Raw genomic sequence first — 15976 nt, forward strand, 5'->3', positions numbered from 1 at the left:
AATGTGTAATAAATTCCTTCATGTTTTTTTCAATTCTTTAATAATTTCTGTGGATCTTCTCTAACAAACATTTACAATTCACTATTTTTATTTGTGGACACAGAATGGACTTAGTGTTTTTGTTGAATACATATCAAATACAGGCATAACATAATGCATGTACTCCTATTTGATAGCTCATTGTATACAAATCTGAAGATTGTGCATTATCTTGGGTGCTGCCTTACACCAAGAGCTAATTTTGGATTGATTGGTTCACCCTTGACCAGTGAGTCCTTCCCAAAGTTACCACTTTAAAGGTTCTCCATCCTGTAAATTTGGCCTGTTTTCTTTCTTCTGAGATGTAAGTCTTGTAATTTAACAAAATCAAATCCTATTGCTTTCTTGCACTATACTAACTACTTTAACCAAATTTCTTTGTATGAATGAGTTTTCCACTACATTCTTCATATCTCCCATGGTTACTGTGTCTTCTGGAGATCTTATAATTGAAGACTTCGTGTCCTTTCGCAGATCGCTGGCAAACTTTTAGAGTAGTCTCAATATGTTCTATGCTTCAGACCCAACAAGAAACTCATGTGTTTGATGATGACTCTTTGTTTATAATTGCATTTTTAAATCTGTCAGTTAATGAGTTTTAATCTTTGTCATTGCTTTATTAACTATAGAATGCTTGTTTCTGAATCAATAATCAAAGGGGAATTGTGCTTTTCACTATATCAGAGTTGTTATCTGTCTCATGTAGAATTGCAGTCTTACCAGAGGAAGCTATTCTCTTTGTGAAAAAAACACCTCCCCCCCAGCCCCTCCCGAAAGAACAGAATTGAATTGGTAATAATTATTTTACCCTCCTTTTATTTGTTGTTCATTGAATCCTCTGTTAGGACATTAAGGAAATAGTATCAGCTCCTCTGTTACTCTGCAATGATCGGCATTACCTTGCCAGTACTTAAAATTCATGTTATTCCAATTTCCCTTTTTTTAAGCATTGGTGTGACATCAGCTTTCTTTTATTTAGTTTAAAACTGCCCTTGTTCTCCAAGAGTTGCTTAAAGGTTATATTCATCATATAAAGAGCTCCTCAGCTACCTATTTTTAATACTTCTTTGATTATGTTGGCCAGGTCTACTGGTTTTTGGTATGCCTAGCTTTAAAAGCTGCCTTTTTGCAACTTTCCATTGATACAGTTGGAAATAACTGCTTATTAATGAAGTGATACAACCATATTACCTGTTGTTTTCCAAATATAGAGCAGAAAAATCACTGATTAGTTGTACTTTTCCTGCATCTTTATTGACTCTTACACCGTTTCCATTTAATACCAGACCAATGCCACGTTAATGATATTTTTCTCCTGATACAGTTTTTTAAAAAAGTAAGTCTGTTATTGCCCTCATCTCTGCTGGCATACATTGTCTTTCCCTTGTTTTTCTTACTTTTCTTCCTTAAATCTGAAATAGTGAGGACTTTTATATCAGCATCTTGTTACCCATCTGATTGCACTGAATTATCTCTGTTTGATTCTTGCTTGTGACAAGGAAGAAAACATTAGCTTGCATGTCGCATGAAGGAACTGTTAATATTTAAACAGAAGGGAATATAGAATTTTTATTACAAATTGTTCTGCTTCTTGTCATTGTTGGCTGAACACAGGACCTGTTTGATTCTCCTGTTGACTTGCTTCCAGATCTGCATGGCAAATGGTTCTCGTACAAAACCTCACTTTGTTTTACCTTCTTGCTAACAGGGAAGGAGTATCAACTCAGATACTTCAAACTTCAGGACTAATAAAAGCAGGAGAGGTGCCAGTTTTACTGTCTGAGTCAAGATGCATAACAGTCAACCCATTTCACCAGGCATGTTGCGATATCAACCTAGTTGTGCAGTTTCAGCAAACAAACCAGAGACCCACAAATTAAATCCTTCTACTGCTAAGCATAATACACACAGTTTTGCCATCAAAATCCAGTTCAGTTGAGTGTTTGCATAAAATCTTAATTAATTCATGCTTTGTACAGCTCATTTTGAGGACTAAAAGGTTATTGGTTAGAAATAGAATCTTGCATTGTTTTAAAATTATTTATATAGGACATGGGCTTTTTTGTTTGGTTTGGTTTTTTCCACTAAGATTGTGCTGTCAGAATCTTTGGGAAATTGTGTAATGTTCATGGTACTTCTTGCCTTAATAGGCAATGAGCTGTAGCAGAGACAGAAGAATCGTTGGGTTTTCTAGGTGTAAATGAAACATATTCCTATCCTGTCAGTTCCAACACAAAATACATAACCCAAGATATTAAGACCTTCTGTAGGATAGTAGAACAATGAACAAGCTGAAGTGGAAAAATTTGAATTAATTTAGCCAGGAAACAAGGGATTAAAAGCAGTCATTAAGCGTTTCTGTGAATTAATGCTTTGCTACAAGTGTGTAGAATATAGACTTAGGAAGTGAGGGTTGCTGCTGGTAAGACTATTTGAAGTGCTGGTTGTGTCATGATTTAAAGAGAAGGTCCAGTTTAGATTGGAACTGAGCATGTAGTTCCTGGGATAGGTGCTCTTACTGTATTATGAAAGTTTATATATATTAAAATGTTATGCATATATTTTATTATGTATGATTATGTGATATATTATTAGCTAATATATTTTAATATGTATTAAAATATATATGTGTGTGTGTGTAATTATTCAAAGCTACCTTATTCTACTACTCCCTCACTCCAAGGGCATGAATTTCATTCAAGGAACCAGTTAAGAACAGCTATTCTGTTTCTAAATAACTTTTATGTCCTCTCTTCAGTAGGTCTTAAATACCTCATACCTTTCTGTTGTCTTATACCTTTCTGTTGTCTTATGTAACTTTTATTTAGATTCTCTCATCATTGTCTCTAACAATATCTTCAGTAAAAAAGAAAAAAGGAGGGCAGCACTAGGGACAAGGAGTATGCATTTATTTTGTGTTAAGGATGTTATAGTAAATTCCTAGGGCAGAAAAATCAAAAGTTCTGGTTTTAGTTTGATGTGAAAACAAAACTCTTAATGACACAAACATAACACTTGTGGCAAGGAGTATTTTCATCCAGGAAGGTACAAGTTGTTGTGAGTCACGTGGCATCTGGAGGAGAGCAAAGACTGGTTAGTAGCTTGGATATGTGTCACTGAAGAAACAAGTTTCAGAAATAATGCTATTCAGGAGTACTTTTAAGGAAGTCTTTTGGTTTCTTGTGGAAACATATAATTAAAGGTAAAAGATTTCTGTGGAAGTGTATAGATTTTGACAAAACACCATCAGGAAGGTTGTGATCAAGAACAGGCTTTCTCAAAAGAAGAGACAGTCGTACTAAAATCCAGCCTTCTCAGTCTAAAAAAGTATGTCAATAAAATTCTATTTTGTGATAAAAGTTAGAAAGATTTTGTTTTCATTCTGCTGTAGAACAAAATTAATTTGTAAAGTAGTTGTAAAGTGGAACAGTTCAGGAGCCAAAACTTGTCTGGTGTAATTGTTTTGATGAGAGGGTCTGACAGTAAAAACAACTTTGGCAGCCATGCTGCCATGGTCAGAAGGATAGAAAGACTTAATTTTAGTTTTCATTCCAGTACAGAGCAAAACAAATACAGCAGTCTTAAATGTCATAATAAAATGGAACAGCTCTCCAGTCAGCCTTTGTCAAGTGCTATTGTGTGGATGCAAGTGAAGAGAATTTTATTGTAGAAGGACTTGGCCTTTACACTGTATGTATATGCAGAAGACTAATGCTCAAGAAACAGTTGGTAACTGTCATTAAATGAAGATGCCTTTTAGGGAGATACTGGCTCCAGGGAAGGGTAAGGGATGTCTACTCATCTATTTTCAGCTCTGTCGTATCTGTTACCAAGCTCCTACCAGGTACATCATACTACAGAATATAGTATATTTTGTAAACGATCCCACTGTATGAGGTGATACATTTACCCGAGATATTTATTGTCATGTCTTCTGAGGAGAGTTTAGCTACTCTGCCTCCTGGGTACAAGTATTTAGGTCAGTTTACTTAAAAGGATGTTAAAGAAAAAATCTGTTAGCTTAGGTTTAGCAAGTTTCACTACTCCCATTGGTCTTCAGCAATTTGTGAATATCAATATGAATGAGCCTTATGGAAGACTACCAGTGTCTGTGTGTCAGCTGAGGTTAGATGTATCTCACAGGAGACCTTCACAAGCAATTCAGTTAGCTATGCTGCCCGCTGAATAGGGACAATTATGGCTGTGCCAAACTATTCCAAACAGACACTATCATACCCCAGGCCACAAATCTTTGGCATCTTTAGATGAACTGCAAACTTGGGTTATCCACATTCCTCCTAGATAATGTTAAGGTATTCCAGGATTTCCTACATCTTGAAGATTTTCTCACTGAGAAAAAGCTACACGAGCTTCTCCCTGTCCTGCTCACCTGAATTCTTACTTCATAATGCCTTTCACTGGTGGACTTCCTAGTGCTTGCTGAATTGTTCAGACAGACAATTGTCTCGCTAGCACCAATATCAAAGGGAGTAGAATATCATTGGCAAATGCCTTCTTATAACTTGGCCAAATGGAAACAAAAGAAAATGTCCTGACAAAAAATCTGGGTTCAGCTGCCTTTCCAGAACAGCAAAGATCTCGCCTAGTTCTGTGTTCTATATGCCAGTACAGTGTTGATGTCTTAATGACCTAGTTCATCCTAGCGGCATTAGAGGCATGGGTGTGATCAGGTAAAGAGTTCTAAGCCTCGGATAACAGCAAAGGGATTTTTATTTAAAATATAGGAAACCCATGCCAACTAAAAAGAATAAAATATTGCCCAGAGTAAAGACATACCACCATGTCTTTGCATCAGCCTTTGCTGTGTCAGAGCATCCGATGCCACTGCATGATCAATAGTGACATGTGTAGTCCTTTGAGTTATCAAATATTACGCCTTCCATTTGGGATTTATTTGTTCCATGAGACTGAACTGTCGTTGTTGCTATGAACCAGTCAGTTCTAGAAATTGTAGTTGTTTGTAATCAATTTCTAAAGTCTCTCCAGTTCAGTATCCCTTTCCAGGAACCCCTCTAAGGACAATATGTCATGTTAAGAAGTACCAGGATTTCTAAGTGCTGAAACTGGGGCAAAAAGTCTTGAGCTCCTGCCGGAAAACAATCTGTGTCGTCTAATTTTCTGTTTCCTAAAATATGAGAGGTCGGGTTCAGTTATTTACATGAGACAATTAAACATGTTCACCTTGTCTTTCCATTTCAGAATAGTGACTCTTCTTCATATCCTAATTCTAGGATTCTAGAAGCAATACCATCTGCATGTATTATTATTTTACTACTGTTAGTTGTAATTATTTGGCCTGAGGCCATTCATAAAACTTAAAATTGCTGATGATTTATTTTCTAGGAAAGAAACTTGATTCCTTTTGAAATTCATCAATTTAAAATCTGCTTTAGAACACTGGTGAGACCTTGGTTTTACTTCCTAGATTACAAGGTTTCCTGCATGCATGGAACTTGGTATAAAATTTCCTGCTTTTTCTGTGCAGATTTTGTTGAAATCTCTGTGTAACTAGAGCAAACAACAATTATGTCTATAAGAATGTTGTCCTTAAATTGGTAGCGGGACCCTCTGGAGTAGCCAAAGGAAATGCTGTGCTCTGTTTTGTTGCCTTCAAAAATTTCAGGTGACTATAATTGGTTAATTAAGGACAATAGAGCGTAAGACATTTTTCTGAAGTAGAGCAACTTTGTCACCAAAGGAAAGGAGAGAGAAAAAAAAAACAAACCCAAAGCCCTGTTGCAAAGCTGGACCAAGGTGGAAAGATCCTGCCTAGGAGTTTTGTGGTGCCAAGCCCACAAGGCCATTGAGACTTCCTGGCCCATGAGTTCTGAGGTGGCTTAGGAAACTCTGGCAAGATGTTGTTAGATGGGTTCTGCCAGTACGAGGGTTGATGAGACAACTTTGCTTCTTAAATCTTCTTGTTCCACCTCTGATTAGGTTCTCTTCCTAGCCAGATGCAATGTTAGAAAAGCGTGACTAAATCGTTCAGCTTTGTAATGTTCATTGTGTGGATCCAGTTGGCTGGAATTACTGGAGACAGTTTGCTTCTCGGAAGCATGAAATATTCTACTCCACAATGGAAAGACTTGCTGGACAGATTCATACTACTGAAATGTAGACATTTCAAGATTTGATCATAGCAATATATCTCCTTCTGAGCACAGATCACAGCAGACTGGCCTGTCCTCTCTTTTTAAAAAAGGTCTGGGTTCTGTAGGAGTTCTTCAGAAATCCCTTAAATGCTATTTATCTCCCCCTCAACCAGAGTGTTAAAACAGGTATCTGAAGGATCATATGAGAAAACCTTTCCTATGTATAAAACTCCTCCTTTCTGAGATAGCAATGCTAATGACTGATCTTTGGAATCACTGGATGTTTGTATTATATTTTGTCTTCCCTTAAAGCAGTTCGTTTTGGTAACAGGTGGTCAGGAAGCCATAGGATGTGCATGTCATAGATGGTGAGAGCCCTTGTATGAGCTCTTTAATGAAACCAAGGTGGAAAGTCGCCCTAATTTTTATGTAATGTATTTTTACTTAAATTAGGTTTTTCATCTGTTTGTATTTCCTTTAAAACAGTATTTAAGTACTTGTGACACTAAGACACATACTCTGTACACGTCTTAGAAAGTTCTCATTCTGCATTGCTGGAATTAAACCAGTTAAGATATGCCCTGAGGTTGCACATTTTCTGTCAAGAGAGGTTTAAAGAACAGACCTTCTTACAATGGATATTTCTAACTAGGTTGCTGCTAACCAGATCAAGCTGTGTTGTGATGTGGCAAAAAATAGACTCACTCATATGAGTGACAACATATTTTTCTAGTGCACAAGCAGCCATTGCTGCTGCTTTGAGAAATGTTCTCACAATAGAAAGGCAGATATTTAGCACATGAACAGCAGTATTTTCTCAGTGTTGTTCAATAGTGGAAGTGTCCTATTCTTATTTTAGTAGGTTTGTTTGAAAAGGACTCTGAGGGCAGAGGAGTCATCAAATACACTTTAGGTTTTTTTAATTCTCTGGAATACATGTCAGTAGAGTCTTCATTGATTAATGAAATGATTCATTGGCTTAGCTTAAGTTTTACAGACTACCTTGTGGATACATAAGCTTTATATGGAGCTCTGTTTAGATATACAATTGATTTACTGATTTACATGAGTCCTTAAGCTCAGTTCGAATTGTGAGACATTAATTCACCAATGAAGAATAATGATTAAGCAAGTGATCTTTTGACATCATAGTTGGGAAGAGGTTCTGAGAGGAAAAATGAAATTAGATGAATGATCTGATAGTAGAAGCTAAATTGCCTTTCAACACACTGCAGGTGTGATCTGAAAGAAGTTGTTTGAGTCAGCTCAGTGCCTTCCTGGTATACTTTCAAAATGATTGATCATAGTATGCTATAGTCAATGAAATGACATTGGCAGATTGAGAAATATTTAATAGTATGTGTAAAGAAGTCTTCTTTGGACAAAAGAAATTTATCAGTACGACACATGCAGCTTTTGTTCCCTAGTCTGTCTTGAAAGCTGCTTGTGAGGGATTCACAATACTGATGGCAGATTGTAATAAGTGAAGATCACTTTTTTTCCCCTGCTTTTATTGGCTTGCTCAGGAAAATACATTTGAACAGTAAATAATAGCTTGGTTGGTACATGTAATCCATATAGCCTCTTGACTGATGGCTCTGCTGCTTCAAATTGACTTGAACTGTCAGCTACTAAAGGATTTGAATTACTGAGGAGTTCTAGGAACCATTATGTTTCTTTTAAGAAGTATTATGTGAGTCTGAGGTATAAGTGATGGCCTGGATTTCTTACAGTTTCAAGAACAACAGGGAAGATGGGACTTTAGAAAGCTCACCCTGGATATGGGAGAAGTACACTATGAAATGGGCTGACCACTGTTCCTAGCACATGATGCTACTGCTTCCAAGTAGTGATAAAGCTGCGGAAGTTGATAATGCAGTTTATCACTTTGAAAGCTTTTCTGATTATGATTTAGCAGCCACAATGATTCTGTATATTGAAAAGGAGGCATTTCAAAGAAAGATACCATAAAGACTCTGGCTTTAAATGTTTCCCTAACTTTTAAGACCCATCTCCTATCTCAATGGTGCTGGTATCTGCCAATAGTATAGTGTCACCTACAAGCACTCATGCAGTGTTTGAATGGCTTGAAATACATGCCCTTTGCACCATGCAGCTAAATTTCTGCATGGTTCATACTGCTACCATATGAGATCAAATACTGCACCACTGAAGCCTTTCTGCACTTCACAAATGTGACCCCTGCTGTGTGAGGAATGCTAAGTTTCCTCTTCCTTTAAAGGAAAAGAGGCCATATCTAACTGAGTTTGTCCATCCAAGTTTCCATGGTTTCTCACATAAGAAAAAGGTCATCACTGCTGGGATGAAGTATAGCTAATCTGAAATGAATCCACCTCATAGTATCCCAAAAAATTCCTTCTGTACTCTTACCAAGTCTTTGTCTTCAGCTTTTTTTTTATTGAGACTCTGGATTCTTAACTGTTTGTGCCAAGGTGCCTGCATAATTCACAGGGCCACAAATGAAGTAAACATGCATAAGTGTAATAAATTTAATTTATCTACTGTGCATGGAATGATCTATGTTCTGTCTTTAAACTAGCAGTGATGATGGATTGTTTTTTATTTGCTTATGCATAAAGGAGATTTTACATTGCTGTATGAAAAACTAATTGCTTTCTTTGTATTACCAAATGTAGTGTACTCATTTTATCATTGTCTTATTTGTCTGACCTCCCTCCACAGTCATGGAATGTACTCCTGTTAAATAGAGTTTGGTTTGTACTTCTGTAATACCTCACACAAGAAAATTTGGCCTTCCCACCCACTCAGAGTTGTCCAGCTCACTATAGACCTTGGACAAGTCTCTTTGTTTCTGCATTCTCTGTCTACAAAGTAGGAATAATCATGATGCATTGCTTTTGACTGGTAAAATGCTTTGAACTTCTCAGGAAGAATGGGTTGTAAAAGAGTCTAAGCATTCCTTCCTTCTTCCATGAACAGTAAATCAGCAACTGCCATTGAGCTGGGTTACTATATATACACTTTTCAGGAATCCTTCCAGAATCCCTCCGTTTCCCCTCTATTGTGTTTCAAGAAATGTGCAACTCATCTAGATTAGGCAATTGGGAAGCATCCCTTTCTATAGTCTGTTAACACCACTTCTGCAAAAAAGACTATATGATAATATTTCTCTCTAAGGGAAATTACAATGATATTTCTACCAATGTCTCTTTCTTTCAGAGCACAGATTTTCCTGTAGCTAGCTCTGGGTGACTATTTTTTGTTGGAATAGCTAGTAGTGGAATAGCTAGTAATTTCTAGTGTGCCTACAGTCTGCAGGAGTTTTAAAGTCTGTTCTTGACATATCCTCAATTTTCTGCTGTGACTCTGAAGTCAATGGGAGTCTTTCCAGTAAGCGTTCTATGGTTGGCTTGTTGAGATAGTGACCAGTAAGCAGTCTTACTCTGAATACGAAAGATGTAACGCAGAACTGATCTTAACAATGATGTATTTTCCTAGGTGTATGTTGAGGAGATGATGGGGTTTGTTAGTGTTGGAGGGGCAGGATTGTTTTGGGAGAATTTATAAATGCAAATATTTTGGTTGTTTTGTCTCCCTGTTACGCGATTCAGAAAAATATGAATTTTAAGAGATTTCTTTTTCTGTACTTTGCTTTCATTTGTATGAAACAATAAGTTGGCATATAATAGCCAAAATGGAATCCAGACTGTTTTATTCAGGGAAGCATTTTTAGTGGCTACATTTGCTTACCTAGGTTTCACTTGAGAAGTGAAAATTTCTAAGCTGGGCAAGAAACTATGAAAGCTCAAAGGTAATGGTGGTGTTTGTGTTAGACAAGACACAGTTCAGTGAGATGCAGTGTGCACCTTCATTGTCTGAATGTTAGCAAGCAAAATTGACACCATATGTGCCCAACTGTAATTGCTCCAAGAGGGGAAAAGAGAAACATGTCAGAACATTTGAGTAACACCTAATTCAGCCCATGGTTATAAATAAAGCTGATGGTTGCTTAAAAACAAAAGTAGGAAAATATTATGGTTATATTATTCCTCAACAGCGCTTCCTACATAGGTGAACTTTATTACAGAGACAACACAAGTGAAAAGAAACATATAACAACTTTTTATGGTATTTTTATGTTATTTTATTTTTTTCGCAGTAAATAAAGTGGTTATGAGGCTCCAAGGAAAACGGCCCAGATGTTAGTGAGTTGTATGAAATTTAGTGGAAACAAGCTGTAAAAAACATAGTCATAAAACAGCCTGTCAATGCCACACATCTGGACAATGCAGCTGTATGTTCCCGCTGCTGTCATCACCCTAAGAAAACTCAATAGCCTTATTTCACCCCAATTAGGCTGCATACCAATGGAATCAGAATTACACAGGGAGGGGGTATATTTTCACCAAGACAGACCCTCTAAAATTCCCTTCAAGAAGTTTTTATCTTTCATTCAGGTCTAGTGCCTCAGACACTAGTCACTTTGTAAACAGTACTCCAAACTATTCCCCTTGATTTGCTATCTGTTAAATGCCTTTTAATTAATTACTTTATTATAAATAGTTGATTAATGTTGCTTCTTTGTTTAAAACTTTAAAAAAAAGACATTTTACTGAGAGAACTGTATGTCTGTTGACCCTTACATAAATCACAGAAGTTTTCTCCATTCTAGTTTTATCTCATACTATAGCAGATATAACTTCATTTGAGGTCTTGGGAACTAAAGAATAGCTATGCATTTTACTGATATGTTGTTTTTCTGAAAGTGTGGCCATTTTGACCCACACATTGTACAATGCGAGATAGCATTTCCTCATTTCAGCATGCAAAATATGTGTGAAATCCATTATTAAAGTTTTATAAGTAATAGTTATTTTGGGGTTCTTTTTCTCTGCAGGTGATAGAAGTAGCCAAAGCCATTCTGGATAGTGGTGAAGACATTCCTGTAACACTAACTGGAAAGCTGTTGAAATTTCAACTGCTTTGTCTCAAACAGAAGGACCTTCAGAGAAGGGAAGCTGAAAAGAAGGTACTGTAGTATGCCTTAGGGAGGATGCTTAATTAACTTTATGAAGGCACTTGCATTCTAGTGCTGTTTGCATAAATTCAGCTTTCTCCTCATGCTTAACTTCCTAGCTCTCTAACTGAAGAGAAATGTGAATAAAATTTATATTTTTAAGTTAATTAGATTTTGGAGAAGAAGCTCTCAATTACTCAAATGCAGGTGAGACAGGGGAAAAAAAAGAAAGGAAAAAATATTGTGCAAGAACTCTTTGCTAGAGTAATCAGTAGTAATGTCTTAGCTGAGTCTTGGAACTAATAGAAAAGAGAACTAAAAGCTGGCTTCAGCTGAGTATATCTGCTGAAGTAAAGGTAGCAGAGGTTACTACTTCAGAGGTATCAAGGATAGATGCAGAGCAGCACTATGAAGTTATTATCATGAACCACTTCTCTGGAGGAAATTTGGAGAAGTTATCTATTCCATTCTCTGGCACTAAGGCAGGATAAAATATACATAAACTCTTCCTGGCAGATGTTTGTTGAACCTGTTCTTAAAACCTTCCACTGCTGTGCTTTCATTTTTCTATGGCAATTAGTATTACTGCCTAACTATCTCTGCAACATTGCCATTTGGAAAAGGTTTCTAACCTTATCAAACCTGCTCTAATATAAACCCATTACTGCTTCGCTTCTCACTGTGTATAGGGACAACAGTTCTTACCCTCCATTCTGCAGAAATCTATTACATATTTAACTAAACAAACCCAAATATATGTCATGGTTTATAGTTTTTATTATGCTTGTTCCTCTCCTGAACTCTCTCCAGATAGTTCATATCTTGAAGTCTGCTTCTCAGAACTGGGTACCACATTTTCCAGTGTTTCCAGAACTCACTTCCATGTACTCTCCAAGATCATCACTAGTAGCTCCAAGATTGCCTCAGTCAGATTGCTTGTGTGTTCTAGGAGGTATTTCACCAAGCTTGCACAGAATCACAATCAGATCAGACCTCTAATTGCTTTCTAACATCTGTAATTAAAATAGAAGTTGTCGGTATATTTCAACAATTTACTCAACAGTTGGTCTTTGCTATAGTCCTTTTCCAGCAAACATTCATGCAGCTGAAGACCATTACCAGAAAGTCACATAATTGCTGCAGTAGTTTACCCTGTTAATTGATCAAAAATTATAATGTAAAATGTGATGACATGGAGACCTAAACAGTCTATGCATGTAAAAGATGCAAGAAGAAAATGGTTTTGTGGATTTTGGATAGTTGAAAAGTCTATAAATTTCTTTATCTATAATTCTATTTGTGGGAATAATTGGTGGATGAAGTATAGCACACAAGCACAAGAACATTAAATGCTAGGTGAGAGATAAAAGTTGTGTCCTGTTCCCATAGAAGTCAATTACAAAATTAATAAGCAAATGATAATGTAAGCCATAGAAATATATAAAGAATCTGAGGAAAAAAAAAAGTGTTTTCAATCTGAAGAAAAATTGAGAGGCTGAAGATGTAGAGCAGGTTTTTTGTAATGAATGGAGAGAAAAAGATTTTTCTGTTAGGTATCAGTCAGTGCTGATAAGTAAACTATAAAACAAAAATTTGAAGTTTAAAGATTAGGTGCTTCAATATTAAAATGGAGCCTTTAGCTTTGATTTGGCAAGATTACTCTTGTAAGTATAATTTTATTTCCCTGGAGAATCTGAGGATAGTCAGTATTGAAGGCTGAAGAATCTCTGGAACTTAGAATTTCTTCCCTGTTTTAGCCAAGCAATCCAGACAAAGTTGTCAGCTCCTCTGGATTATATCTGTATCAAAGCATGGCAGGCAAACATGAGAGCAGCAGTTGAGTCACAAAGACAGAGTCAAGAACTGGGAGGGCTCTTGGCTATGAGGATGCTCGGCAGTACAGAAAGGGCAGAAACTGTCTTTTAATTTAGAATTCTAACTCTGAATTGTCTGCCATAAATTTTTTAATCCTTTCCAACTAGCTTGTACAGTACAAATTCCATTGCCAACAACTTGGGGGTTGAAACCAGGATTTTACTAGCAGATCAGTTCTCAGAAAGCCAACATAACTGTCCATTGTTTTTTAGAATAGACATCAATTAATAGAATGGATTGACAGAAGAAAAGCAGAAAGTGAATAAAAAAAAATAAACCATTATGAAATTTCTGTATTTCAGTAGGAGCAGAAGCCTGTCATAAATTGGCAGGTGTATGCATTAAAACTAATATGCAGAAGAGAAGAAGTGTCTCTGAATTAGAAAAATGTTTGAGGTAGTAAGATTCTGAAATATGAAGCTTAAAATAGCAGAATTACAGAATCTAAAGCTAATGGAAGATTAGAAACTCCACAAAAAGCTGCATCTTGTAGGGAAAGAGAAATATGACATTGAGGGGAAAAGGAAGGAGTCCTAGAAAGGAGAGAGGCTTTTAACTTCCTAAGGTCAACTAGTGTTCTTCGTTGGAATCTTGGCAAATTCAGAAATGTCTCTGCTTATTTTTATTAATTACATAATGATGCGGATGCAATAGATAAAGCTGATTGTGAACTTTGTAGCCTGATGATTGTATCATCTGTTTTGATGTGTTCATCAGCTTAGAATCAAAGCAGTACTATGAAAATCTTTGGTTTGAAATGTCCAAAGTGGAATAGATTTGAAAGAAAATAATGAAAGCATCCAAATTCCCGCATTTCACAGCACAAATAGTTTTAAGAATCTCTTGAAGGCATTTCTAAACTTTACAGAAAGGAAACACATGAAGAAGGGAAAGCAGGAAAAGATTTTCTGCTTTGGTTTTGAATTTGAACTAAACACAACTTCTACATCTGGAAAGTCTGCTTTTCCAGCTGAATCTAAGGAAAGCAACTGTGTAGAGTCAACTGCCCTATCTCATTTGCATGGAGAGCTTTTCTAATTTCTTTAATAGCCTTTAAAGTGACACCAGCAGGATGGTAACAGTAAGTTAAGTTAATATTGGTTTGTTGTATTTAATTTAGCTTTAAAATCCTTAAATGTCATTCTTGCATGGTTAATGCATAGTTCTGCTGCTGGGTAGAAATAAGGTGGAGGTTTTCTTGCTCTTGCAGCACCTTGCTTTACCTTAATATAATTTTGATTATTTTAATTTTAGACTGGCTCTGAGCTTTCTGAATTTATAGTGTGAGGCTTTGGGATACTTACAAAATCTTTTTTCATTCTTTACTCTTAAATTACCAAGCAGAACTTAATGTAGGTGTTTTTGTTTGAAAATAATGAGAACGGCTGAGTAATATCCTGTGTGAAATGAGCACAAGACTCTCAGTTCTAGTTTATGGTAGACAGATACTTACATCAAAGAAAAATAGTGCTGGTACCATTTTACACCATACTCAAGAGTGTTAACAGAGATGCTAAAGACTTAACAGAAATTTAATTTTTGTCTTATTTTCCTTCAGTCCAGGGAAGGTTTCTGGCTGATGCAAGTGCTGTAGTGGCAGTAACTAAAGCATAGTGATTCTTTACTTGTCTTTCTACCAGTATGCGTTTCATTAGTTTTGTAGGTATAACGTCTACCTACCTCTCACAGTTCCTTTTTAGTGTGACATCTTAACACTATGATTTAGTAAGAATATAATAAACTGAATGGTGTGTTTGAGAAGGATAAAGCAGAGTGTTCAAGACAGCTTCACCATATCAACATTATGGTGGCTGAGAGGGAAAAGTATTCAAATAAAAAAAATTGAACCACTAAAATTTTACAGCAGTCTGCCCTTTGTTGCACAAAGGCTACAATGAGAACTTAGTTTGTTCATTTTGTCAGGCAGAAGAAGAGCAACAAAAGGAAAAAGATGGAGGGAAAGAGAAAGCTAAACCTCCCAGCAAGAAGGAGAACCTTCCTAGTGCCAAGACAGTTGAGAAAGAAAAGAAAGGAAAAAAGACAGAAGTAGGCCCTCTAGCACCAGTCACTGTTAAAAAAGACACCCAACTGAAGCGACGGGGAGAAGTGGAAGAGGAAGACAAATACATTGGTATGTAAAAAGTGTACATATGCTCCTGATAAACTTGCTAGAAATCTTGCAGCCTAGCTTCTAACAGAGTACTTTGTTTTGTTCCATGTTGAAAAGTCAAAGTTTATTTGGCAATATTAAAGCATTGCCACTTTGCATTTAAAGAGGGCACTGTGTTCTGCTCAGTATTAGAACAGATTGTACAGTCTGAGAAATAAAATACAGATGAGGTATATATAGCATGTCGACTTCAAAATGTTTTAGCATGTGTAAGACTAAAAGAAAGCAGCTAAACAAATCCTACAGAAAATCTTTCTTACAGAAAGATTTTGGAATAACTAAACGCATTTGTGTCTGTATGCAAAGGTGGCTTTCTCCTTGTATTATAAAGTATAACAGAGCTGTCTGCCATTGTCTGGGGATGAAGCCAGGTTCTGTACAATATGATTTCATTTGGTGTAAAAACATGTCGATAGAACTGAGACCTGAAGAAATCTACTCCAGAAATGAGCTATACAAAGCAAGGAATAATATACTAACTAGTACTGAGAAAATCTTTATGCTTAATACATAGCAGCCGTGGTTACAAATTTCACTGGAACAAAAAACTTTGGAGAACGTGCGTAGCTCACCTGATTAGATCACAGTTATATTTAATTTTGACCATAATATGTTTGAGCTACATCAATATAAACAGGATCTCTCCTGCTGGAGAAGTACTTGCTGATTTTTGGATGCATTACGTGTAGCTGCTATTCCCTAGTTGAACTGCTGCAGGTTTTCCTCACTCTTTCATCAGACCTTTGTCTGCATCTCATTTGAGATCAATGGCACTCTTCA

At 36.4% G+C, this 15976-nt stretch overlaps 1 protein-coding gene across 1 annotated transcript in view; it reads left to right on the forward strand.

The window, feature by feature from the left end:
- SPAG17 (sperm associated antigen 17) overlaps nucleotides 1-15976 on the forward strand; it is a 119561-nt gene that overhangs the window by 13854 nt on the left and 89731 nt on the right. Inside the window, exons 4-5 of the mRNA XM_075709244.1 lie at nucleotides 11032-11163; nucleotides 14950-15157. Coding sequence (XP_075565359.1) covers nucleotides 11032-11163; nucleotides 14950-15157 — 340 coding nt within the window. The remainder of the gene's footprint in view (nucleotides 1-11031; nucleotides 11164-14949; nucleotides 15158-15976) is intronic.

The sequence above is a fragment of the Pelecanus crispus genome, chromosome 1 (assembly GCF_030463565.1).
Source record: "Pelecanus crispus isolate bPelCri1 chromosome 1, bPelCri1.pri, whole genome shotgun sequence".
NCBI lineage: Eukaryota > Metazoa > Chordata > Aves > Pelecaniformes > Pelecanidae > Pelecanus > Pelecanus crispus.